Genomic DNA, 26,791 nt, shown 5'->3' on the forward strand with positions numbered 1-26,791 from the left:
GAGGTTGCCTACATGTGCTGGAAGAAGCTCCTAATGGCGTCTGGAGTTCTCTGTCCTCATGATTTTCCATGGCATGGCGTCTGAGGCTGTGTACAGGCTTACGGAACTGCTTCATCTCACAGCAGGTGAGATGTCTGGTGACTCTGGACTATCGCTGTGGCAGCAACACTAAAGGAAGGCGTCCCTCTTTCAGGTGTGCAGTCTCAACAGGTATTCTCAGGTCTCCATGCCGTACAGTCCCTTTGCACAGTTCCTATTCCATAAAAACACATCGATAGGCTTGCAGGGCAACACGTGTGGCAGTGCCACTAACACATTGACATCACTTCTGGTTGACATCGTCGTGTTGGGGATGTCGCGTGCAATGTCCCGCCCACCCCTGGAATGCCCCAAAATCCCCCTGGGGGGGGGGGACCTGACAACCCTATGTCCTACCCAGGAACCCCGTCCGAGAGCCACCAGCTCTAGTTTCCCCACAGAAAGCAAAGTCAGCTTTTTAACAGATAATTAAAGACTCTGTGACACACAGGCAGCTTTTACTTTTACTTCAGGCTTTGCTAAATATAGGGCTTCCAGTAGCCCACCCCTGTTATAGGCCATGCTGCACCAACGTGGATTGTCGTGGCACATTTCTGCAGCAGGCCTCTGTCTGTCCCGCTCCGCTCGAATCCCGTCACTGACAGTTACATAACTGGCTCCGGGCTGTCAGTACGATTCAAGGTAAATCCGAGGTCAAGTTGCGTGTGAGTTGTGGATCTCACAGCTGCAGGCCTGTTTTCAAGGGCAGTCTTTCCGGCAGTTCCTTCCCCTGCCTGTGTGTGTGTGTGTGTGTGTGTGTGTGTGTGTGTGTGTGTGAGAGAGAGAGAGAGAGAGAGAGAGAGAGAGAGAGAGAGAGAGAGAGAGAGTTTTAATGACTTATACTGCCTTTTGCAAACATTAAAGAAAGCCTGTTTTTTAAAAAATCCGGACTGTAAAATCTTAGTATACAGTATCCCCCGGCACGCTGGAAGAAATGGAACATCAGGGTTTTGCTCCTCTGGGTTAACAGATGCTTCTTACTGGGAGGCATCTATGAAAAGCTGCTGAAGGAACGTTTTACACACACACACACACACACACACACACATACAAACACACACACACCCCAAATTCAGAAGAGGCTCCTGTGGTTGTCTCTGCTTAAAGGATTCTGGAAGGTTGAAGCCATTCCAGAAGGGCCCGTGACCAGCCACATTCCTCTTTGGAGCTGTTCGAAGCAAGACCGTTTCAAATTTCTCTTTCCTGCCATTCCCCACTGGAAAACCCCAGTCTTGGTTCTGCTTTTTCGCTGTGGAGGCGGAACCCAGGTCTTGTCTTTTCTCTGAAGAGGATTGGTGGAATTGAAGAGGAATACGTCAGGTTCCTCCATGGTTTGTGTAGGGTTGCCAGCCAGAGGCTGGAGGAAGACTCGGCAGCAGCGGGGATTTAGACTGGCTGTCAGCAAGCTGCCAAATGGTTTTTTTTCTTTTCCCTGTGCACATGCGCATACCTTCCTTTGCACAGATGCGCATACCGCTCTGCATATCTCTCAAGGCCACTGGAGGAGTTGCTTAGATCATTGCTTTGGCTTTAGGCAGGCAGAGCCGTGGGAAGCTCGTACCTGTTTTTGCTTCAAGTAACAGTTCTCAGTCTGAAAGGCACGTGCGGGAACCATAGTCATTGGGCAACGCTCATATGAATGTACTATAACCCCCTGCCGGCGGCAAGGGGAGACCTGGCAATCATAGCACTCAGAGTAGCTTATATTGCTCTCCTCCCCTCCATTTTACCATCACAAGAACCCTGCGAGGTAGGTTAGGCTGAGAGAGTGTGACTGGCCCAAGGTCATCCAGTGCGCTTTGATGGCACAAGTAGGGATTCGAACCTGGCACTCTTAACCACTACCCCACCCTGGCGCTCGACATGGAGGGCATTGGCACATTGACAGTTTGATATAGCGGGGGGAGGGAGACAGTCTAGTTCAACATATAACCTAACTGTTCTTATGAAACTGAATTCTCGATGAGCATAATAGCTTTTTAAAATTAATTACCAACCGTTTTTATGAAGATTACGGAAACAGCAGGCAAAAAAACAAACAAACTAGCGTGCAAACTGTTCTCCTAGGAATTCTACAAACGGTTGTAGTGTTTGCTTAAAAACGAAATTAAACAAATGCAGTGTGCATACTTTTTAATGCGATTAGAGGGCAGGACGTGCTTGCTTTCAAATGACTCCTGTGAGCACGTACATATCCGTGCTTCGGCGCAAAATGGCCGTGTGCTATAGTGGTTAGAATGTCAGACTAAGATTTGAGAAGGCAGCCGGGTTGGCTGGTTGGTTTTAAAATATTTATGTCCTGCCAGAAGTTATTCGGCCAGGCCAACAAATCCTGCTCCCCGCTGAGCTTTGAGATAACCCTCATTACTGGGGAAATGGCCCCATATCTATCTATCTTTGCAGGTGCCACAGCCATGCAGAACATTTTCCCTTGCCGGATGCATGTAATGCCATGTCTTCTGGTATTTTTCATAGCAGATTCAATAAGATAGCCTACTCAGCCAGATACTGCCCTTGTAATAAAAAATGTGTTGAGTCAATCACTCACGTTCTTCTTTATTGTCATCTGTATACAGATTTACGTTATATGCATTTACATTCTGTTCTAGTTAGGATGAGGGACTGTTCTGATGCATTTAAGGTTTATAGACTTTTGAATGATTTCTCATCTAATGTCACCGAGAAAGTGGCTGAGTTTCTTTACTCTGCTATAAAGGCACGCCAAGGGAACTCACAGAAATAATCTTATATTTACACTGATGTATATGTATGTTGCGGTTTGAACTTACCTTTTAAACTGTATTAACTTGTACCGATGGTTTTCCATGCCAATAAAGGCTACTTAGCAAAGAACAACAGAAAAACTCTGTGAGCTGAATTACCCGCAAAAATATATATCCACAGGATCCATGACAGGAAAATACAAAGTCCAGAGTAGATATCCAACACTTTTCCTAGGTAGTATTCAGTGTTTCAGACTTCTGGCCCTTCCTCAGGAACAAAGAACAACTACAGGAAGTCTCATTCCATTTCCTTATAGGACAATACTATTCAGTTTGGTGTAGTGGTGAAGTGCGCCGACTCCAATCTGGGAGAACTGGGTTTGATTCCCCACTCCTCCACTTGCAGCTGCTGGATGACCATGGGCAAGCCATAGATCTGATAAATGTCCTTGAAAAAAGAGCAGTTTCTGTCAGATCTCTCTCAGGCCCGCCTACCTCGCAGGGTGTCTGTTGTGGGGAGGGGAAGGGGAAGGAGTTTGTAAGCCCCTCTGAGATTCCTTTGGGTAGTGAAGGGTGGGGTTTAAATCTAATCTCTTCTTCTTCTCTTCTTTATGGGCAAGGTCTCCTAAGCTTTAGTGAGCACCTCTCAAGGCTGCTTCTATGTAACAGGAGGCATGTTTGGTCCTGTGGTCTTCTGTGTTTTCCTATGATGGATTATATGTCTAGATTCATTCTTGATTACATGTGCATTTCACTTTGTTGAAGTCTCCTTTTCAATAAAGGCTACTTAACGTAACTATGTCCTGCCTTGAGACATTGCCCAGAGTGGTCCAAACCCCTACTCTACCAGGAGGTTTACTGGGTTGCCCCGGGCTAGTCCAGGGGTCTCCAGCATGGTTCCCGTGGGGGCCACAGTGTCCAACAGCTTTCTTGGCACCTGCCAAGGGTTTTCAGAAAGGGGGCAGGGCCAGACGGGGCTTTTGCCCAGCAAGGCTTCTGATGACCACTGGAGATTTAGGGTTGTCATCCCCCCCAATGGGGGCGGGGGTTACCCCGCTTTTGGGGGCCCTAATCCACCACCACACAGCTGGCTGGCAGGGGGAGTCCTGCCCCTGAGCAGCCCTGTCTGTGCCCGATATGCCCAGTGTGATGCATAGGGGACGCTCTAGCATTTTTTTGGGGAAAACTCTATGGTAACCATCCCCATGTGACGTGGACTGTGCGAAGATGTCACTTCTGGGTGACATCATCGAGGCACGCAGGAGGGAGGCTCAAGTGATGTCCCCGGTGATGTGGCAATGTCATTTCTCGTGTGCACTAGAAGTGACATCATTTGCCACATCTTGTAGGCCTTCTTCTGGCCAGCTGATTGGCAGGGGGGCAGGGCCTGGCAGTGGGGGCACCCTCACCTGCACTGAGGGGGCTGGCAGTCTTACTGGGGAGGGTTGGGTTTGGGGAGCGGAGGGACTTTATTGGGTATAATGTTATAGAGTCCACCATTCAAAGCAGCCCTTTTCTCCAGGGGAACTGATCTCTGGAGATGAGTTGTAATTCTTGAGCTCTCCAGGGCCCAGCTGGAGGTTGGCAACCATAAGAGAGAGAAGACCTAGGTTCAGTTCTCCTTTCAACTATGAAAGGTGACCTCAGGCCAATCACTCTCTCCATCTGGCCTAACACAGAGTAAGATCTCTCTGTGTGTCTGTGTGTGTGTGTGTGTGTCTGTCTCTCTCTCTGTCCCCCCCCCCCATTTGGTGTAGTGGTTAAGTGCACGGACTCTAATCTGAGAGAACTGGGTTTGATTCCCCACTCCTCCACTTGCAGCTGCTGGGTGACCTTGGGCAAGCCATAGTTCTGTCAGAGCTGTCCTTGAAAAAGAGCAGTTTCTGTCAGAGCTCTCTCAGCCCCACCTACCTCACAGGGTGTCTGTTGTGGGGAGGGGAAGGGAAAGGAGTTTTTAAGCCACTCTGAGACTCCTAGTGAAGGGCAGGGTATAAATCCAATCTCCCCCCCTCTTCTTCTTCATCTTCATCCTGGGCTTCTTGGAGGAAAGGTGGGATAAAAACATACTAAACAGTGAAAAAGAGGAAGCACAGAACTCTTCCCAGGGAGTGAGATTTCTCGCTGTTCTCTTCTTGGTGGCTTCTGTCTCGTATCGAAGTCAAGAAGAAAACAGATTGTTTGCAGTAAATCTGTTTATCGTCAACAAGGCAGACAATGTCCTTCTCTGCACTCGCACCAAAACACAAAACAGACACTCCCGCACTCCAGACTGTTTGCTAGGCGTGTAATTGAAAGATAAACCAAACATCGTAATTCCAAAGACGCTTATAAGAATTAATTCTCATTCTGGGCTAGTGCAAACAGCTGCAATCCTGAATGATGAAAATACCCCCTTAATGTGTCTTCACTGTTCATATGAACCCGGTTGATAAAACCCTCTTTTGGGGACTCTGATCTATTGTAGGACAAACTGTCAAGAGCTGATAACATGTGAAATAATCAATAATATGAGCAATTAAGGAACTGGGTCATTTTGGCTGAGATGGCAGAAAGTAGAAATGAAGTCTATGAATGAAGTCACCGATGGGTGATTGATCAGGTACTTAAAGGATCAGATACATTCACTGGCAGCAGATCAGTTCAGTTCTCTCATTATTGATCAGACATGGTGTGGCGAGGACTTTAGGTTCTGCCTCTCCATAAGATCGACCAATGGGAGCCGATGGAATGTTGGTGAGCAGACAGTTGGAAATCAGCAGTTAAGAGGGCAGTTGGGAGTTGGCAGCTGAGGAGTTGAGAGGGGAAAGAATCTGATTGATTGGAACTGTGGAGAACAGCTGCTTAGAGCTGACTGAAAATAATCAATTTGTAGCAAAGCATCCCAATTGCAGGAATAGGGAAACAGTTCAAAAGCTCAGTTGGAAACAAAATGTAGCAGCAACCTTACTTTCTTCATTGTTATGGTCATACCACAAATAAAAGTTAACTTCTTGTTTTGTTTAACCCTGTGGGTTTGTGTCTCAGGAAAAGAAACACACATGTTAATCTCTGTCTGTCAGTCTGTCTGTCTGTCTGTCTCTGTATAGGATTTGAATAAATGGTAGCAGCATGTGAATGGAACGGTGTATGAGCCCCCAGCCCCAATAACACACTTTCACACACACTAAGGCCGAGTTCAGACTGGCAGTTTGGCCCAGCAGCCAAACGTTTCAGGAGTGTTTCAGTACTGGATTAAAGGGGCGGGTTCACACAGGCACATCTTTCAGGTGTCCTCCAGCCGTACTCAAGCCGTCTTGTGCCGCTTCTCTCCCGAGTTTAAAAAGTACCAGGTGAAAGTGGTAGTAAACCGTGTGTAGAGTGGGTTGATTCTGGTTCCCTGACATGTGAACGCAAGCACTGCTAAGGCGGGAACAACCTGCAGTTGTTGCTAATAGTCGCTGGCTGTTTCCGTGGCAGGTGCCCATGCGCATAGGCGCATGCGGCAGAGCGCAGAAACAGCCACTAACAGCCCACCAGGGGCGGCCAAACAGTGCGAACGCTCCCTTGCACTTCCTCACAGTATCCTCCCGCTTCATTCGCTGCAGTGTGAACGGGAATACCACGAACAAGCCGTTCCCGGTCTGTTCCAGGTCTTCTTTGCCACGACTCCCTAGCACTTCAAATTGCCAGTCTGAACTCGGCCACTAAATAACATACTTTCAATGCACTTTGCAATTGGATTTTACTGTGTGGAATGGCAAATTCCACTTGCAAACAGTCGCTGAAGTGGACTGAAACTGCATTATTTAGCATGTGTGAAAGCGCCCATCAGTGTGAGTGAGGACCTGTTATTCAAGGGGCTGGTCTGCCCTGTCTGCTGATGTCTCTGTAACTGAGAGAGCGATGACCTCAGGTGTGGAATGGTCATGGCTCTCTGGAGATTTTAAAAGAGACAAGAAAGGTAGCGAGTGTGACAGCCTGACCTACGTCTACCCTGAACCTGAGAGAATTAGAGAGGGCAGTGAGGCTGAGAGAGTTCCTTTGAGAACTGATCCTGAGAGAACAGCTCTGAAAGAACTTGAAACGGACCCAAGGTCAAATCCAGTGGCTGCATGTGGAGGAGTGGGGAATCAGATCACAAGTGACGTGATCACGTTGGGGGCGGCGCTCTGGTTTTTGTGCAAGACTCTATGGTAAAATTGCCGTCAAACCATAGAGTTTTGTCCAAGCAGCACCCCGGGCATGCCCATATCACTTCCAGGTGACATAGGCATGTCATGTAACGTGGCTGTTGGGAGGGGGAATTTCCTCCTGCCAGGCAGCTCACCGGCGGCGGACAGGAGCCCGCAAGACCAGGCAACCCACCGCCCCCAACTGGGGAATGGCAACCCTAATCAATGCCCCCTTGGCCCCACGGACGTTCCAAAGACCCTTGTTAGGCACCATGAAAGGTGATGGGACCAATGCCTCAAACCTGTTTTGGTACGAGAGAGCAAAGTAAAGAACCAGAGCTTTGTGTCGCTTTGTAACTTCATGTTCAGAGAATGAGGAATTTCTATATCTGACTTTCTTCTGAAGGCCCGTAGGTCAGGGGCAGTGCTCTGTCTTCGCATACACAAGGTCCCGGGTTCGATCCCTGACAGTCCTGCTTAAAAGAAGCCAAGGCCTCAGCTGTTGGAGGAGACGGTGCTGCGGCTAGACAAACCAGAGAGCACCCTGATAAAGTGGAAAGCGGCGTCCTAAGCTGCCTTGGGCATCAGTTCAGTGGGAAGGGATGCGTTTTTAAACCCGTATATTACATAAAATATACTCCCTGGTGTCAAATTGCCCCAGTTCTCGATACAGAGTGTGAATGTTTCAGCATCGGAAGGCAGCAGAGAAGTTTTTCCATGTTGTGAGAAGGATTTTTTTTAAAAAACATTTTACAAAAATTGGTTTTCCCTGGATTTCCGATTCAAGGCTGGTTCTTGATAGATCACAGAATAAATCCAATCTCCTCCTCCTCCTCCTCCTCCTCCTCCTCCTCCTCTCCTCATGCGAAGAATTGAACTTGGGTCTTTCACCTCCTAGTCTGACCCTCTAACCTCTACGCCACACAAAATATGACAGAGAAGAGTTAAACTCCCCCTCCCTGAACCCCATTATTGCACTCTGTGGCTGCATTTTAGTGTCACATTGGTCATTCCAGTCACATAAACTCCCACATCCTGTGTCATTTGTCTCCGAGGGAGGTTTTAACCAGCATTGCCTAATATTTGGCAATACACTATTATCCTGCTCTGGGACAAGCAAGCATAGTTTTGTATTCACGGCCTTCTCTCGTAAGTAAACTGGCAGCTTGCAGCGGCAGTCCCAGTGCTGCATTGTCTGCTGCAGGATTTCGCCTCCTTTCTAAAAAAATAAAATCTCCTGGGACGTTTAAACGCATCTGGGGGTTTTTTTGAACAGATATTTAGAAATTACCAAGCATAGTTTTGTATTCACGGCCTTCTCCTCGTAAGTAAACTGGCAGCCTGCAGTGGCAGTCCCAGTGCTGCATTGTCTGCTGCAGGATTTCGCCTCCTTTCTAAAAAATAAAATCTCCCGGGACGTTGAAACGCATCTGGATTTTTTTTTGAACAGATATTTAGAAATTGCCACTGCCGAGAAGTCTGGATGGAGGAACAGAAGGGAAACGTGCGGGGTGGGGGGCTCTCCCCCTTCCTCACAATATTGTTTTCTTTGTGAGGAAGTAATTCCATTAGCTGCAGGAAACAAGATTGTATCACAAGGCAGGAACCAGATGGCAGGAACCAGGGAGCCTGATGGGCCACATCTGCAAGGTTTTGTGTTAGGGTTCCTTGTGTGGTGCAATGGGGGTGGGGGGGTTAGGTTGGAAAAAGGAGGGAGTAGATTAAATTGGGTTGGCAGCTTCCAGCGATGCTCCCTCTAAACTGTGGAGTCCTGTGAGCAAAAATCCTGCTTTGTGATCTACTGGCATTCAAGTTGTGAGCGAGCGATTTGGCTCCTGCATACATCAGTTTGCTCTGGAGCCTTCCTTCCTGAGCGAAGACAAAAATGTGTGAGCCGGAGGCTAAACAACTGTGAAGTAGTTCACATTAACTCAGCTTAGAACACTAGAGAACTCTGATGTGGTATATGATAACTACAGCAAGAATGACGTATGCTCAGAATTGGAAACAGCAAGAAGTCCCGAAGATTGAAGATTGAATTAAAAAATTATTATTTTCAGTTGAAATGGACAAACTGACAAGAAAGTTGAATCATATGGAAGCAGAAGATTTCTATAATGACTGGAAGGATCTAAAAGAATACTTAGGAAAGTATTGGGAAGTAAAAGACAATATGTTTAGTTTTGATAATTATTAATCATAGAATGCTTGGGAGATAGGATAAGTTAAAAATTAATTACTATAGTTACCTAGTGAATTACAAAAAGAAAATTGTTGTTGTAAAAATTAAGAAAGAGATGGGCAGGAGGTCGAAGCACTGTGGGAAGTCATATATTAGGGAAGGGGGAAAGGGAGGTGGGTAGGGTATGAAAGGGACAAATGTAAAAAATGTAATGTTGATTATGAATGTTTATATCCTAAATAAATGTTGACAAAAAATAATATCAGTTTAGAACACTGGTTATGGATGACTTCTGTGGAAGAAGGCCATATACTAGGGTTGCCAACCCCCTCGGTTTGCCAGGGGTCCCCCATTTTGGGGGGAGGTTCTACCCGCCGCCGGCCAGATGGCCAGCAGGGGAAGCTCCAAACCCAACACCCACAGCCTCTCTCTCCCTTTAAGTGTGTGGAACCCGTGTTTCCTCCCAAGCCTGAGTTTCCTCCCAAGCCCGATCTCAGCTTGAGATCAGGCTCACAGGGAAATGCCAGCTTCGTGCATTTAAAAGGGAAACGCAGCTGCTCTTAAAGGGGAAACACCGGCTTCTTTAAGTGCAGGGAACTCCCTCCAGGAACGCCCCGTCGCGCGGGCGGGTGCGGGGGGCGGCGGACGTCCCCGACTTGACGTCATCACGTCGGGGATGCCTCGCCCCCTCCAGGAACGCCCCCAAAGTCCCCCGCTGGGGGTGGAAGATGGACTTGGCAACCCTATCATATACGCCATGGACCCAGCCATGCATTTGGGGTTGAGGGAAGACCCAGGAAGTGTCAGGATGTTAGAGAGCCTAGGACAGGTTCTGCCTCTATTCTGTCTCACATTTTCATTCCACCCACCCTCCAAGGCAAGGAACTTTGGGCGGCATCCACGGTTCCCTTCCTTTCCTCCTTTTATTCTCATGGCAACCTTTGGAGGTGGGTCAGGCTGAGAGAGAAACTGGACCAAGGTCACGTGTTCCATGGTGAAGGTTTAAACCCAGGTCTCCCAAAGCTTGGTCTGACACTCTAGCCCGGAGGTCCCCGGCGTGGTGACCCTGGGCTCCATGCTGCTCCCCGACACCTTTTTTGGCGCCCGCCAAGTGTTTTTAGAAAGTGGACCATAGAGTTTTCAGGATGAATGCTAGAGTGCTCTGGGACCATAGAGTTTTCAGGACGAATGCTAGAGCATTATCCCGGAGATGGGCCCAGCGCAATGACTTCACTTCCAGGTGACGTTATTGTGCTGGGCATGTTTGCCTGATCTGGACACTTGGGGGGGGCGGGGTTCCCCTCACCTGCCAGATCTGGGTCAGTGGGTCGGGGCCCTTTGAGCAGGCAATCCCTGCCCCCTGGGGGACCTGGCAGCCCTATTGGCCAATGGAGAATTGATTGGCTGTGCAGGTTTTTAAAAATGTTACTTTGGCGGCAGCCGCCACCACAACACAGGGATCTTCACTGTGTGACTGAAGGTAAGCTGTGGCAGCCATTTTGTGGCTGGCTCTGCCTCCTGTGGCGGCTATTGTGGCAGCCATTTTGGATGTTCCTTTTTCCCCATCCTGAATTGACTGCCCTCGAGCTCCCTGGATGACCCCTGAGTTCTAAATTTACAGGAGGGGGAGGAAAAGCCCTCTCTTTCCACTCTCTCCACCCCATTCATAATTTTGTAAACTTCTATTGTGTCCTAGGGTTGCCAGCTTTGGGTTGGGAAACACTTGGAGATTTTAGGGGTGGAGCCTGGGGGAGGTGGTCTATGTTGTCTCTTCTCTCTCTGAGAGCTATTCGTGCCTATGAGAGAGAACATGCAGCCAAGAAACTGAGTAAGAAGAGAATTTGTAAAGTCTGCACGAATTCTGCTCTGAGGAAGCTTATCGAAACAGGTGTTTAAGCAAGCCTGTCTGTGGAACCGTGACATTTCACGCTACTCTAGGCTTGCCAAGTCCCCCCAGGGGGCGGAGAAACCCCTGCCCCATAGGCCCGTTCCCCGCCGCTGGCGGATCGGGCCCCGGGGGGAACTCCACCCCCATGTGCACGTCATCCAAAAGTGAGGCGACCACGCTGGGCACGCTGGGGGCGGGGCCGCGGTCATCCGAGGGAAAACTGTATGGTTTTCCCTTGGATGGTCCTGGCCCCACCCTTAGCATGCCCGGCGTACCCGCGTAACTTCCGGGTGATGTGGATGCGGCGCGCGCACGCTCCAGACGATGGCTGGGAGTCCCCCGCTCCGGTAAGTTTCTGACTTGGCAACCCTACGCTACTCGGATACAAGAATAAGAAAGACACTAAAAACATTTTATTGGCTATTACACTTTATTTGCATTAGATGACGCTTGGTGACAATTCTGGTCACCACACCTCAGAAAGGATGTTATAGTACTGGAAAAAGCACAGAAAAGGGCAACTAGAATGGTAAAAGGGTTGGAACACGTTCCCTATGAAGAAAGGTTAAAGCGCTTGGGGCTCTTTAACTTGGAGAAACGACAGCTGAGGGGTGACATGATCGAGGTTTATAGGATTATGTATGGGATAGAGCAGGTAGAGAAAGAAGTCCTTTTCTCCCTTTCTCACAATACAAGAACTCGTGGGCACTCCATGAAATTGCTGAGCGGTCGGGTTAGAACAGATAAAAGGAAGTCCTTCTTCACCCGAAGAGTGATTGACACATGGAATTCACTGCCACAGGAGGTGGTGGCGGGCGGCTACAAGGATGGACGGCTTCAAGAGGGAATTGAATAAACATCTGGAGCAGAAGTCCGTCAGTGGCTATTAGCCACAAGGACGCAGTGGCTCAGAGAAGGTCCCTGTCCTCCCCAGGCTCCACCCCCAAATCTCCAGGAGTTTCCCAAATGGGATCTGGCAACCCCTAACCCCCCATCCAGTGGCTGGGGAGGGGACCCGACAACCCTAACTTCAGCACACTTTGGCGTCTTGCTCTTTTGTCTACCAAAAGATGCTGTCGGGAAAAGGACTCACGCCTGCATTCCGTAATCGCCCAGAACGTCTTCTCTCAAAGGCCTGCTCCTAAAAATAGATGCGACAACCTGGCAATATTTCGTTTTTCCCTGCCAATTCGACCCCTGGTAAGAATGCCACCTTTATAAGGAGTCTGGCTGCTGTGTTGCTAACAGCAGGGTGTCCTGCAAGAATGACGCAAGTCGTCTCCTGGTGGAGGAAGAAAGGGCGGGGAAAGGTCCGCTTGCTATTGTGTGTGTGTGTCTGTGTCTTCTGCCGCTGTTGAAGGCAGGGAGAAGGGCGGGGGAGGATGGTCCTAACCTGTAATCACCAACCGAAGGGATACCTTCCCGAAAACGGTTTCCAAAATTGCAACCCAGTTGATTAAGGGGGTTGGAGCGCCTTTCCGATGAAGAAAGGCTGGAGGAGTCTGGGAGTATTCAGTTTAGGAAAAGAGAAGATTTGGGGCAGGATTAGGGGGGTGCCAATCTCCAGGTGCTGCAGTTGTTGTTGTTCAGTCGCACAGTCGAGTCCGACTCTTCGCGACCCCATGGACCAGATCATGCCAGGCCTTCCGGTCTTCCGTCGTCCTCTGAAGTTTGCTCAACTTCAGGTTCGTTGCATCTATGACACTGTCTAACCATCTCATCCTTTGCCGTCCCTGTCTTCTTTGACCTTCAATCCTTCCCAGCTTCAGGGTCTTCTCCAGTGAGTGCTCCCTTCTCATTTGGTGGCCAAAGTATTTGAGCTTCAGTTTCATTATCTGGCCTTCCAGGGAACAGTCAGGGTTGATTTCTTTTAGCATTGACTGATTTGATCTTCTTGTAGTCCAAGGGACTCTCAAGAGTCTTCTCCAGCACCATAGTTCAAAAAAATCTGGCTGCAGTAGCTAGAGAGATTTCTGGGAAATCATGTGGACATACATATCCTTCACAATAAGAATAATCCACTGCCATAATCCTCTATTGCAGGAGACTGCCTGGTCCCCTTCATAAGAACATAAGAGAAGCCAATGTTGGATCGGGCCAATGGCCCACCCAGTCCAACTTTCTGTCACACAGTGGCCAAAAATACCAGGTGCCATCAGGAGGTCCAGCAGTGGGGCCAGGACGCTAGAAGCCCTACCACTGTTTCCCCCATCCCCCAAGCACCAAGAATGCAGTGCATCATTTGCCCTGGACTGAGAGTTCCTATGTATAAGGTAAAGGTAAAAGTTTCCCTTGCTCGAAAGCCAGTCGAATCCACCTCTAGGGGGCGGTGCTCATCTCCGTGTCCAAGCCGAAGAGCCAGCGTCGTCCAAAGACTTCTCCGTGGTCATGTGGCCGGCATGACTAAATGCCGAGGCGTACGGAATGCTGTTACCTTCCCACCAAAGGGGTACCTGTCTATCTACTTGCAATTTCTTGCTTTCGTACTGCTAGGTTGGCAGGAGCTGGGACCAGAGATGGGCGCTCACTCTGTCTCGTGGCAGCAGGGTCTCGAACTGCTGAGCTACTGACCTTTCGGTCTGCAGCTCAGCGTCTTAACCTCTGAGTCACCGTGGCCTGCATAGGAACTGGGAGCCCCAGGTTCAAATTCCGGCTCTGCCATGGAAGCTTCATGGGTGACCTCAGGCCAATTTCTCTCTCTCTCTCTCTGCCTAATCTACCTCACAGGGATTGTCAAGAGGCTTTCTGCTGTGAATGGTCACTGTGAGCTTATACCTTGATCAGTGTTCCCTCTAAGCTGAGTTAGTGTGAGCTAGCTCACAGTTTTTTAGCCTCCAGCTCACAGATTTTCGTCTTGGCTCAGGAAGGATGGCTCCAGAGCAAACTAATTTATGCAGTAGCCAAATCGCTCGCTCACAACTTGAATGCCAGGAGCTCACAAAGTAGAATTTTTGCTCACAAGACTCCACAGCTTAGAGGGAACATTGACCTTGATTATATCTGAGCGGGGGTCCCCAGCCTTTTTGAGCCTGTGGGCACCTTTGGGTTTCTGACACAGGGTGGTGGGCCCAGCCACAAAATGGCCGCTGCAGGAGGCTCAGCTATACACACAGAGGAGGTCTAACAGGGGAGAAGCTAATTTTAGAACAATACACTGGGAAAGAGGTGTTTCAGAGAATAAAACCAACCCTATGAAGGCACCTGCTGTGGAAACAACATTCTTTTAATCTGCCCAGCCAAACGGATATCCGGGGCCTCAGCTCCCTCCCCTACTGTCTAAAAACATTTAGTGAGTACCAGGAAGGGTGTTGGTGGGCCGCACGGTGCCCGTGGGCACCAAGTTGGGGACCCCTGCGTTTCAGTTTTAAATAGAAACCCCACAACCTGTTTTTGCGTATCATGGTCTCTTACAAGGTAGCCAGTTCTCATCTCATCACTCTCAGACTAGGGGGTAGGGATCCCAAGTTCCCCCAGGGGGGTGGGGAAACCCCCGCCCCAGAGGCCCGTTCCCCAGCGCCACCGGATCGGGCCCCGGGGGAACTCCTCCCTGACGTGCGCGTCACCAGGAAGTGACGCGGGCACGCTGAGCACGCTGGGGGCGGGGCCATGGCCATACAAGGGAAAACTATGGTTTTCCCTTGTATGGTCGTGGTCCCGCCCCCAGCGTGCCCGGCGTTATAACGTCACTTCCTAGTGATGTGCATGCGGCGCGCGTGCGCAAAGCGCGCACGCTCTTGTACCGGGAGCCACCCGGGAGTCCCCTGCGGAGGAGGTAAGTGCCACTTGGCAACCCTACTAGGGTTGGGAAAACCAGTCTCTCTTAGTCTCTTAGTCTCCGTCCTAAAATATTTAACAGGCCCTGTGATCTAGTGGTTAAAAGTGTTGGGCTGGGAGATGTGGGGAAGGTCCCCTTTCAGCCACAGTTTGCTTCGTGACCTTTAGCCAGCTGCTCTCTTTCTCTCTCCATCAGCCTAACCAGGGCTTTTTTGTAGAAAAAGTCCAGCAGGAACTTATAAGCATAATAGGCCACACCCAACAGCACAAACTCATTAGCATATTAGGCCATGCCCCTGGCAGAGCAGCACATTAGCATATTAGGCCACACCCCCATGCCTTCCCTTGGCTTGCCTGGGCGCCCTGCGGCTGTGGAGAGCCCGGGCAAGCCAGCCCTTGGACAGGCCAGGGAAGGCATGAGGAGGCATTTAAATGCCTCCCCGATCCTTCCAGCCCCCCCCGGCCCGCCCGCCTTGGAGTCGCTCTCCAGGCCTTCCCTCTGTAGCCACGCACGCAGAGGTTTTGGCTGTAGTGGGCATGGCCAACTCTGAAGCCAGCTGGAACTCCGTTCCTGTGCGGCCCTGCCCCCAAATAGCCCTGAGCCTAACCTATCTCGCAAGCTCGTTGTCCGAATACGATAAGGGAGGTGGAGAACTGAGCATACTGCCCTCAGCTCTTTGAAGACGGAAGTGCGATAAAAGCCAAGCCTTGGATCGTGCACGGAGGGAGATGAAATCCCCCCCTTCCCGTATGCTGCAGCTGCTGGGCACCTTTTAGCTCTGTGCCCTTTGACGTACTGGGCACCACCATTAGGCCTGACCAGAGGCATGAAAGGGGGCTACTCTGAAGTCTCCCCCTCCAAGTGCACCCACATGACTTCCCATTGGGGAGAAAGTAGGGATACAAATGGCTAAATTTGCAGATGATACGAAGTTGTTCAGGGTGGTGAGAACCAATGTTCCCTCTAAGCTGTGGAGTCTTCTGAGCAAAAAATCTACTTTGTGAGCCACTGACATTAAAGTTGGGAGCGAGCGATTTGGCTTCTGCATAAATTAGTTTGCTCTGGAGCCAATGTGTGAGCTGGAGGCTAAAAAACTGTGAGCTAGCTCAGACTAACTGAGCCAGTTTGGTGTAGTGGTTAAGTGTGCGGACTCTAATCTGGGAGAACCGGGTTTGATTCCCCACTCTTCCACTTGCACCTGCTGATGTGACCTTGGGTCAGTCACAAGCTCTGGCACAGCTGTCCTTGAAAAAGAGCAGTTAGTGTCAGAGTTCTCTCAGCCCCACCCACCTCACAGGGTGTCTGTTGTGGGGAGGGGAAGGGAAAGGAGTTTGTAAGCCGCTCTGAGACACCTTTGGGTAGTGAAGGGCGGGGTATAAATCCAATCTCTTCTTCTCTTCTTCTCTTAGAGGGAACACTGGTGAGAACCAGGGAGGATTGTGAGGCACTCCAAAGGGATCGGTCGAGGATGGGCGAGTGGGCATCAATGTGGCAAATGGGGTTCAGTGTGGCCAAGTGCAAAGTGATGCATGTTGGAGCCAAAAATCCTAACTATAAATACACGTTGATGGGGTCTGAACTGGCAAAGACTGACCAAGAGAGAGGTCTTGGAGTCATAGTAGATAACTCACTGAAAATGTCGAGACAGTGTGTGACTGCAATAAAAAAGGCCAATGCTATGCTGGGGATTATTAGGAAGGGTATTGAAAACAGAACAGCCAATATCATAATGCCCCTATATAAATCAATGGTGCGACCTCATTTGGAATACTGTGGGCAATTCTGGTCACCACACCTTAAAAAGGATATTATAGCGTTGGGAAAAGTGCAGAAAAGGGCAACTAGAATGATAAAAGGGTTGGAACACTTTCCCTATGAAGAAAGGTTAAAGTGCTTGGGGCTCTTTAGCTTGGAGAAACGATGGCTGAGGGGTGACATGATCGAGGTTTATAGGATTATGCATGGGATAGAGCAGGTAGAGAAAGAGGTACTTTTCTCCCTTTCTCACAAGACAAGAACTCGTGGGCACTCAATGAAATTGCTGAGCGGTCGGGTTAGAACGGATAAAAGGAAGTCCTTCTTCACCCAAAGAGTGATGAACACATGGAATTCACAGCCACAGGAGGTGGTGGTGGCTACAAACATGGATGGCTTCAAGAGGGAATTAGATAAGCATATGGAGCAGAGGTCCATTGGTGGCTATTAGCCACAAGGTATAGATAGGGACTCTGGGGCAAGTGATGCTCTGTATTCTTGGTGCTTCCGGGGGTCAGCAGTGGGACGGCTTCTGAAGTTCTGGCCTTGCTGGTGGACCTCCTGATGGCACCTGGTATTTCTGGCCACTGTGTGACACAGAGTGTTGGACTGGATGGGCCTTTCTTATGTTCTGTTATGTTCTTATATTCTTAAATGAAGGAAATAAATGATAAATATGGCTGATGATGGGGGTGGTAGATAAAAGGAAGGCTGGTTGATGGGTAGGAAAGAGAGAAGGAAGCAGGGAAAGGTGAGGATATGGGGGTTGCTGGGAGGAGGGAAAGAAACAATTGTGTGGGGAAGGAGATACAAGGGAAAATAAGGTGCCCTCCACGAGTCCTCACAGGTCCCCCACCACACAACTGGACTTGTCCCAGTGGCTGGCACCACACAACTGGGCCATAGTTTTCTAGGGTAGAGGGAGGGAAGGAGGGAAAACTGAAAATGGGGGTCAAATAACAGTACGTTGGCTGGTAGGTGGGAAGGAAAGAAGGATGTAGGAGTAGGGGAGAGGCTTTGGGGGCTTTTTTTGGAAGGAAAGAGGATGCGGTGAGGGAGGAGGAGACAAATGCTCCCCCCCTGCAAGTCCTTGTGGGTCCCCCATTTGTTTTTATATAATTCAGAGAATGCCACAGGATTTCAAACCATTGGAGGCACCAACTGGGACGAGGGAAACAATATACATAACCTTGAGATCCAGGGCAGAAGGGGTGGATTGTTAAGTCGTGAGCTTAACAAAGAGTCGGAGAGTGATTTCAGCAAGAATGCGGCTTTTATTCTTCAGCTTCAATACTTCTCCAACACGGTACAATATCAGTCAGTCAGAACAGCTTTAACATAGCAGCTGCTCTGTATTTAAACATTCCCGGCTAATGTGGCCACGCCCACTGTACAAGTACCAACCAATGAGGTTGAAGACGTCCAATCACAAGCGTTCCCGCTCTGCGAAGTGATTGGATGACACTTCCTGGGCTAGTGTTCCTATTGGTTACATTAGGATCCTAGCCCAGGCCGAAGCTTAACATTACAAGTCAATGGGATGTTTCCATCCCAATGGGATGTTTCCATCCCATTTCATGCATTCAAGTCCATCTGAATACATAACAGTGGATAATACATGTCAAAAGTAAATAACACCATATGGATTTCTGCCTGGTGAACTTAGAATCCCTTGGCGATTACGAGATGTCTCAGTAAGGACGGGCCCCTGTGGCGCAGTGGCTGAACTATGACTGGGGAGTCTCGTCTTCAGGCCCTTGCTTGTCACGTAAGCTGACCGGGTGGCTTCCAGGAAGGAAAAACAATGGAAGGAAGGAAAGTCAGGATAAATGTACTTAGATAAATAAATATCATGTGAGTTACCAGCAGGGCTTCTTTTGTAGAAAAAGCCCAGCAGGAACTTATTAGCATAATAGGCCACACCCAACAGCAGGAACGCATTAGCATATTAGGCCACACCCCTGACAGCACAGCTCAATAGCATGTTAGGCCACACCCCCATGTTGCCAGAAGTGTGGTCATCCAGCCACACCCACCTTTTGCTTCTTATTCTGTTTACCTTGTTTGTTGTCCAAACCCAGGGCCTTTTTTTCTAGCAGGAACTCCTTTGCATGTTAGGCCACACACCCCCTAATGTAGCCAATCCTAATGAGTTTCTGCTGTTGGGTGGGGCCTATTATGCTAATGAGTTCCTGCTGGGTGTGGCCAACTCGGGAGCCAGCCGGAACTCTGTTCCTGTGCGTTCCTGCCCCAAAATAGCCCTGGTTACCAGTATATGCTGCAAGGCAGCTCTGTTGGTAGAGGATGGTGGGGGTAGACTGAGGTCACAAAAACGGTATTGGGGGGGAGCATTATGATTCTTCTTCCCTGTGCCGCACCCCAACCCTGAACCTGTCCCTTGTTGCCGCTTACGTTTTTAGAAATGTGCAAGGGATCTTCTTCATGGCTCCTCCAGTGACGCATCCACTTTGTCCCTAAGAGCATATGACAAAGGGTGAAGACATGGACACTGTGGCCGAGTTCAGACTGGCAGTTTGGCCCGGCAGCCAAACGTTTCAGGAGCTTTTCAGGAGCAGATTAAAGGGGCGGGTTCACACAGCCACATCTGTCAGGCGTCCCCCAGCCGTACTCAAGCCGTCTTGTGCCGCTTCCCTCCCGAGTTTAAAAAGTACCAGGTGAAAGGGGTAGCGAACCGTGTGTAGAGCGGGTTGATTCCGGTTCCATGAGTGTGAACGCAAGTGCTGCTAAGGCGGGAACAACCCACAGTCATTGATAATAGCGCTGGCTGTTTTCCCCGGCAGGCGCCGTCAGGGTATGCACAATCATGCCCTATTTGCCACTGCGCGCATGGGCGCATGCAGCCCAGCGCGAAAAGAGTCACTAACAGCCTGCCAGGGCGGCCCAACAGTGTGAATGCTCCTTTGCGCTTCCTCCACGGTATCCTCCCGCTTCATTCGCTGCGGTGTGAACAGAAATACCGCAACCAAGCCGTTCCAGGTCTGTTCAGTTTTTTCTTTGCCACGACTCCCTAGCGCTTCAAATTGCCAGTCTGGACACGGCTTATATATTCGTTATGCGAAATTCACAGAAGATTCTCATCAATGTACCCAACTCAGTTTTCTTTCTTCTTCTCTATTAGGAAACTCCTCGAAGACTGTTGTGACCCGGGTCAGTTCTTTGCAATGACAAAAGAGAATTCTCCTGTGGGAAAGAATCTGTGGTTCGATGGGGAATTTCTGTACTCCTTCACCATCGACAACAAAACCTTCTCCCTGTTCCCCAAGGTGAGTCACGATCTTGTGTCGCGGTGCTGTGTAAAATCTCCCTCTTTCAGAGACCGCAAAAGTGCCGCCTACTTGCTGGATCCTCTTGTCTGCTCAGTTGATGGGTAAACATGTAGCGTAGAGTTCAGCTTTCTTTGTCGAACTAAAGCCAGTTTGGTGTGAGAGTCAGTTTGGTGTAGTGGTTAAGTGTGCGGACTCTAATCTGGGAGAACCGGGTTTGATTCCCCACTCCTCCACTTGCAGCTGCTGGTGTGACCTTGGGCAAGCCATAGTTCTGTCAGAGCTGTCCTTGAAAGGGCAATTCTTGAAAGAGCTCTCTCAGCCCCGCCTACCTCACAGGGTGTCTGTTGTGGGGAGGGGAAGGGAAAGGAGTTCGTAAACCGCTCTGAGACTCCAAGTGAAGAGCGGGGTATAAATCCAATCTCTTCTTCTTCTCTTCTTCTTCCAAAGAAGAGCTCTCATTGTAGGTTGTCTTCCAGAACCATGTTGTCACACTATAGGGACAATGCCCGGTTTCTGCTAAACATTTGTGAGTGTTCTTGATATCTTGGCGTTCTTTAGAATGTCTTCAAATAAACCTGGCATTGAAGGCAGGATGGTGTTTCATTGATTATGTATTTATTCCAATTCCAATAACCTTTCTTGGCATAACTATTATGTATTTATTTAGAATGTTTGTAAGCATCTTCTCCAGAGCCCTGTTCGAGTTAGGTCACACGTGGACTAGGGGTGTGCGATATTTTTTTAAACCAGTATTTTTTGGTTCGGGTCTATTGGACCCGAAAAAAATTCAGGATTTCCCAAAAAAAATCCCGGATCCCGATACTGGTGTGGGATTTATATCCAGGATTTTTTTGGGATTTCCCCCCAGTTTTCCCAAGAAAACCCGGATACTCTTCTAGGTGAGATCCAGGCCCTGCGGAACCTGATCCAGTTCTGCAGGGCCTGTAAAACAAAAATGTTCTGCCAGGCATACTGTCGAGGTCGTATGTTGCCCCAGAAGGTCGGATCACAGCCAATTGGTCGGAATTAAAACAGTTTTCGGCTAAACATGAGGAAGAACTTCCTGACAGAGCGGCTCCTCAGTAGAACAGGCTTCCTCGGGAGGTGGTGGGCTCTCCTCCTTTGGAGGTTTTCAAACAGAGGCTAGATGGCCATCTGACAGCAATGCTGATTCTGTGAACTTAGGCAGGTCACGAGAAGGGAGGGCAGGAAGGGTTGCATCAGTGCCTAGTTCTCATGGCCCACGCCCGGGGAAATGCCAATCGCCACTTTGGCATCAGGCAGCAATTGTTCTCAAGGCTACTTTGGCCAGGGACCCTGGAAGGTTGTTTTGGCCTTCTTCTAGGCACAGAGCAGGGGTCACTGGGGGTATGGGGGGAAGGTATTTGTGAATTTCCTGCAGTGCGCAGTGGGTTGGACTAGATGACCCTTGCGGTCCCATCTGACTCTATGATTCTATGAAGTTTCCATCTAAATCCCCTGGCTTCCCTCCCCACCATTCATTGCATTGTGTTCCAGCATCTTGCAAACGCACAGGTTGCACAACCTCATGTGAATAAATTTTATTAGTGCCTATGTTGCCATCTGGTTTTACCTTGATTGCTATTATGTTAAATTGTTTTAATAATTATGATGTTTTTAACTTGTTGTTACCCACCCTGATGCTTGCAGTGCAGGGGAGAGCGGGCTAAAAATCTAATAAAACAAACAGATAAATACATTTGGGATGTCAAAATCTATCCAGAAAATGCCAATAAGGTACTTTTCATGTAGATTTTCGGCTCCGGTAAATTTGAATGCACACCACTAACTCTAATTCAGGACTTGTCCTGAATCAAGACAACCAAGGTCAAGCTGAGACTGGGTAGATATGAAAGGCAAATAATAACAAACCATATCTGGAACATGTGATATCAGATAACACAACAGCAAGGCCATTTTATAGTCAAATTGCAGCCGCCAGTTTGGTGTAGTGGTTAGGAACTAGTTTGGTGTAGTGGTTTGGAGCATGGACTCTTATCTGGGAGAACTGGGTTTGATTCCCCACTCCTCCACATGCAGCTGCTGGTGTGACCTTGGGTCAGTCATAAATTTTCTCACAGCTGTTCTCTCAAGGGCAGTTCTCGAGAGAGCTCTGTCAGCCCCGCCTACCTCACAGGGTGTCTGTTGTGGGGAGGGGAAGGGAAAGGAGTTTGTAAGCCACTCTGTGATTCCTTCGGGTAGTGAAGGGCGGGGTATAAATCCAATCTCTTCATCTTCTTCTTCTTATGGCAATCCCAAATGGTTTTCAAGGCGAGAGACGTTCAGAGTTGGTTTGCCATTGTCTACCTCTGCATAGCAGCCGTGGACTTTCCATCCAAATAGTAACCACCAGGGTCAACCCTGCTTAGCTTCTGAGGTTAATACTTGGATTGGTCTAGCCTGGACCATCCAGGTCAGGGCCCAAATCCTAGAGTGCTGTCAAAATCACCAAAGTGTTGGTACAGATCAGTGGAATTTTATAGCTCATAACCAATGCTCCCTCTAAGCTGCGGAGTCCTGTGAGCAAAAATTCTACTCTGTGAGTTACTGGCATTAAAGTTGTGAGCGAGTGATTTGGCTGCTGCATAAATTGGCTTGCTCTGCAGCAGAGGTCATTTCGGGGGGATCGCGGGGGTCGCAGTTCCCCCGGGTGAGGTACGGGGGCGGGGCACATGACGAAGCCCCGGCCCCTGCTTCCGACCGCCCCGCTTCCAGCCCTCATTCAGCCAGGAGGAGGCAGGAGAAGAGGGAGGGTAAGTTGCTTTCTCCCTGCCTCTCCCCACCCCTGCCTGCCTGGGGCCAGGGAGGGCCTTTGCGGGGCTTCCTTGCACTCCCGCTGGCCTTGCAGGTCCACCACCGGGCCCCTCATGGGGCTCGGCAGTGGAGCTGCAAGGCCGGTGGAGGCGGCCGGGAACGTTGGGGGCGGGGTGTGTGGCCTTATGACACACTTCCGGTGATTTCAGGGGGTGTGGTATATGCTAATGAGTTATGCTAATGAGTTCCCCTAGCTCTTTTTCTACGAAACGACCCCTGCTCTGGAGCCATCCTTCCTGAGCAAAGACAAAAATGTGTGAGCTGGAGGCTAAAAAAACTGTGAGTTACCTCACACTAACGCAGCTTAGAGGGAACGCAGCTACCAACACCTTGCTTCTCAATTTAAAAGCTTTTTTTTTTAGAAACTGGCGTGATTGCCACGCCTTGTTTATCCATAAACTTCTATTCTGCTTTGCTGTCGAAGTATCGCAGATGGTTTCCAGGCAATTAAAATCCACAGTATCAGTTCGTATTCAAAAGCAACCCAGCCAGAAAACAGTCAGTACCTGCATACCTATCAAATTCCACCTCCATGTTTCACAGTCAAAGAACAATCAATATGGAAATGCGGCATCTGCCATTTGAGCTGTACAATGTATACAGAAAGATTGTCTTGCAGTACTTTCGGGGCAAATGAATTTATTCTGGCATAAACTGGCGTAAACTGCAGCAAACCTGGTGATGTACTGCCCATTGACAACAGTGGGCATTTCAAGTTTAGAGGGACCTTGAAAGGGCGGCTTGCTGTCGTTCTCTCCTCCGTCACCACGCCTGCTGCCTCTACGCCTTTTTAAACAATCACAGTTGTCAATGGAAGACAGACCTGACCTCCAGACTCAGAGGCCGGGTGTACCGCCCATCAAAAACAGTTGTCTTGTATTCATTTTATTATTTAATTATTTATTTGTCTCCGACTTTTCTCCTCGAGGGGCCACGGTGGCTCAAGTGGTTAAGACGTCAGTAGCTTGGCAGTTCGAGACCCGAGGGCCGCGTGACCGAGCGAGCTCCCGTCTCCGGCCCCAGCTCCTGCCAGCCTAGCAGTTCGAAAGCAAGAAATTGCAAGTAGATAAATAGGTACCGCTTCGGTGGGAAGGTAACAGGTGTCCGTGCGCCTTGGCGTTTAGTCATGCCGGCCACATGACCACGGAAATGTCTTCGGACAGCGCTGGCTCTTCGGCTTTGAAACGGAGATGAGCACCGCATCCCTAGAGTCAGATGCAACTGGATTTTGAGCATGGGAAACGTTTGCCTTTTTTCCCTCCTCAATCAGGGACTCAGAGCCACTTTTCACAGAGTTCCCCCCTCCTCTACTTTATCCCTACAACAACAACCCTGTGCGGGTAGACTTGGCTGAGAGATTGTGATGGGCCTCAGGTCACCTGGCAGGCTTCCAGGGTCGAGCGAGGGATTTGAACCTGGTTGTCCCAGGTCTTAATCCGACACTCTGTCCCCTACATCACACCAGCCCATTCAAAGTTTGAAGGGCACTATGGGTCATGGTCCTCTACCCTTCCCTCTCCTTCTGCCATCCCAAACCTAAAGTTCCCCCCAAATTTTGGGAGACAGATCTCTGTTTTTCCCAATGCTTTGAGTCATTTCTGGTATTTTGTGGCTTGTGGAGCAAAGTTTTTTTCTGGTGGGGCTGAAGTTCTCAGTGCAGAAAGAAAAGCCATTCGGCCCATAGAAAGCTGTTACCAGGATCGATCTCTAAATTGCAACCTGTCAACCACTTGAGATGACAGTTCTCAGCTGCTGCAAGTTAATCACTTCTGCCAGCCTAAGCAACAATTCTGATCACCGGCCGGCAGATGGGGGTGATGACTTCTATAGTCAAGAAAGCTAACCCTTAGGCAGAAAAACTCTCTTAAAGGAGACCAGTTTCTTGACACCGAGTTAGAAAGGAGATCCTCAAGGTCACCTACTCCAATCCCCTTGCTCAGTGCAGGAATTAGTCAACTACAGCACCCCACTCTTCTTAAAGGAGTGCATGCCTTTTAAAAAATGTTTAAAGATGATTGAAAAAAGCATTTACAGGATAAATTCTTGTGGGGCTGTGCCTTTAAGAAAGGGGGCAGAGCGGAGCCAGCAAAGTTCTACCGTAGTAGAGTTGGCAGATACAAGTGAGGCAAAGAACCACCTCAAATGGGGATATGCTTCTTCTTCTTTAAACAAACTGGTGCGTTCTGCACCACAGAGGAATTTCATAATCCCTTATAAGATCACTCCCTGCCCCAATATAAAAAGAACATTTAGTCAGAATTAATTCCTAGCTGAAATATGATTTGTAGTTCTGTTTTTTATCTCTCAATCCCCCCCCCCCAATATGTGGGTGAACTCCTTCAAAGATCTGCACTGACGAATGCCATACATTGGCCCCTTACAAGTGGGCCACTGAGAGGGGAGGAGAAATATTTCCATTCTAATTGCAGTTTGAAAGCTTTGTAACCTTGCCTAAAAATAGACTATACTTTGAAATGTTCAGAGGACTGAGCAGGGCTATAGAAGGACGACAGCTACCCTGATCGAATCAGAGTAACATCTCCAAGCTGGATGACGTCTCATCCGCCAGCATCTCTCTGAGACAGCGAGCCGATCAGATCTCGCAAAATCGGGTTGTTTTCCCACCGCTGAAAGGCCTGAGAAACCTTGTTCATAAAAATAGCAAGATGAGGTGGCAAAACCGTTCCTGGGCTGTACCTCTTTAGACAGGAGGTGGGGGAATTCTAGGACTGGATACTTCCACGTGGCCGGGGTGGGGGCGGGGGGTGGGAATCTCTGTGTGCATGACTCTCTTGCTATGATTTCATAGGGAGAAATCCTCAAGAAGATGTAGAGGGGTACACAAAATCTGTTTTGTAGAATCATAGAGTGTTGGAATCATAGACTGTCTCGTCCAACCCTGTCAGTGCTTGAAATCTAGATCTGGAACAACCTCAAACGTACCTCTGCTTAAAAACATCCTGCAAGGTGGACCCCCCACCTCCACCCAGGTATAAAATCATAGAATCATAGAGTTGGAAGGCTTCAACAGTACGTGGATAGAGAACTGCCAGAAGTACAAGCTGGGTTTCGAAAAGGTAGAGGAACTAGAGATCAAATTGCCAACATTCGCTGGATTATGGAGAAAGCAAGAGAGTACCAGAAAAACATCTACTTCTGCTTCATTGACTATGCTAAAGCCTTTGACTGTGTGGATCACAACAAACTATGGCAGGTCCTTAAAGAGATGGGAGTACCAGACCACCTCACATGTCTCTTGAGAAACCTGTATAAGGGCCAAGAAGCGACAGTTAGAACCGGATACGGAACAACTGATTGGTTCAGCATAGGAAAAGGAGTACGACAAGGATGTATACTGTCACCTTGCTTATTTAATATATATGCAGAGTACATCATGCGAAATGCTGGCCTAGATGAATCACAAGCAGGAATTAAGATTGCGGGGGAAAAGATCAACAACCTCAGATATGCAGACGATACCACTCTAATGGCAGAAAGTGAAGAGGACCTAAAGAGCCTCTTGCTCAGAGTAAAAGAGGAGAGCGCAAAAGTGGGCTTGAAGCTCAACATCAAAAAAACTAAGATCATGGCATCCGGCCCCATCACTCCTTGGCAAATAGAAGGGGAAGCTGTGGAAGTAGTGACAGACTTCACGTTCCTGGGATCCCAGATCACCGCAGACTGTGACTGCAGCCATGAAATTAAAAGACGCCTGCTCCTTGAAGGGAAAGCGATGGCGAACCTAAACAGCATGATAAAAAGTAGAGACATCACCCTGCCAACAAAAATCCGCATGGTCAAAGCAATAGTATTCCCAGTAGTCATGTATGGCTGCGAGAGTTGGATTATAAGGAAGGCCGAGCGCCGAAGAATAGATTCTTTTGAACTATGGTGCTGGAGAAGACTCTTGAGAGTCCTTTGGACTGCAAGAAGATCAAATCAGTCAATCCTCAAAGAAATCAACCCTGACTGTTCCCTGGAAGGCCAGATAATGAAACTGAAGCTCAAATACTTTGGCCACCAAATGAGAAGGGAGCACTCACTGGAGAAGACCCTGATGCTGGGAAAGATTGAAGGTCAAAGAAGATGGGGACGGCAAAGGATGAGATGGTTGGAC

The 26,791-nt window shown here is 49.0% G+C and overlaps 1 protein-coding gene across 1 annotated transcript in view; it reads left to right on the forward strand.

Annotated features, from left to right (window-relative positions):
• The window catches only part of ST8SIA1 (ST8 alpha-N-acetyl-neuraminide alpha-2,8-sialyltransferase 1), a 130,937-nt gene that overhangs the window by 51,134 nt on the left and 53,012 nt on the right, over positions 1 to 26,791 (forward strand). Inside the window, exon 2 of the mRNA XM_015416467.1 lies at positions 19,692 to 19,836. Coding sequence (XP_015271953.1) covers positions 19,692 to 19,836 — 145 coding nt within the window. The remainder of the gene's footprint in view (positions 1 to 19,691; positions 19,837 to 26,791) is intronic.

This window comes from Gekko japonicus, unplaced genomic scaffold (assembly GCF_001447785.1).
Source record: "Gekko japonicus isolate JY-2015 unplaced genomic scaffold, Gekko_japonicus_V1.1 scaffold2164, whole genome shotgun sequence".
Taxonomy (NCBI): domain Eukaryota; kingdom Metazoa; phylum Chordata; class Lepidosauria; order Squamata; family Gekkonidae; genus Gekko; species Gekko japonicus.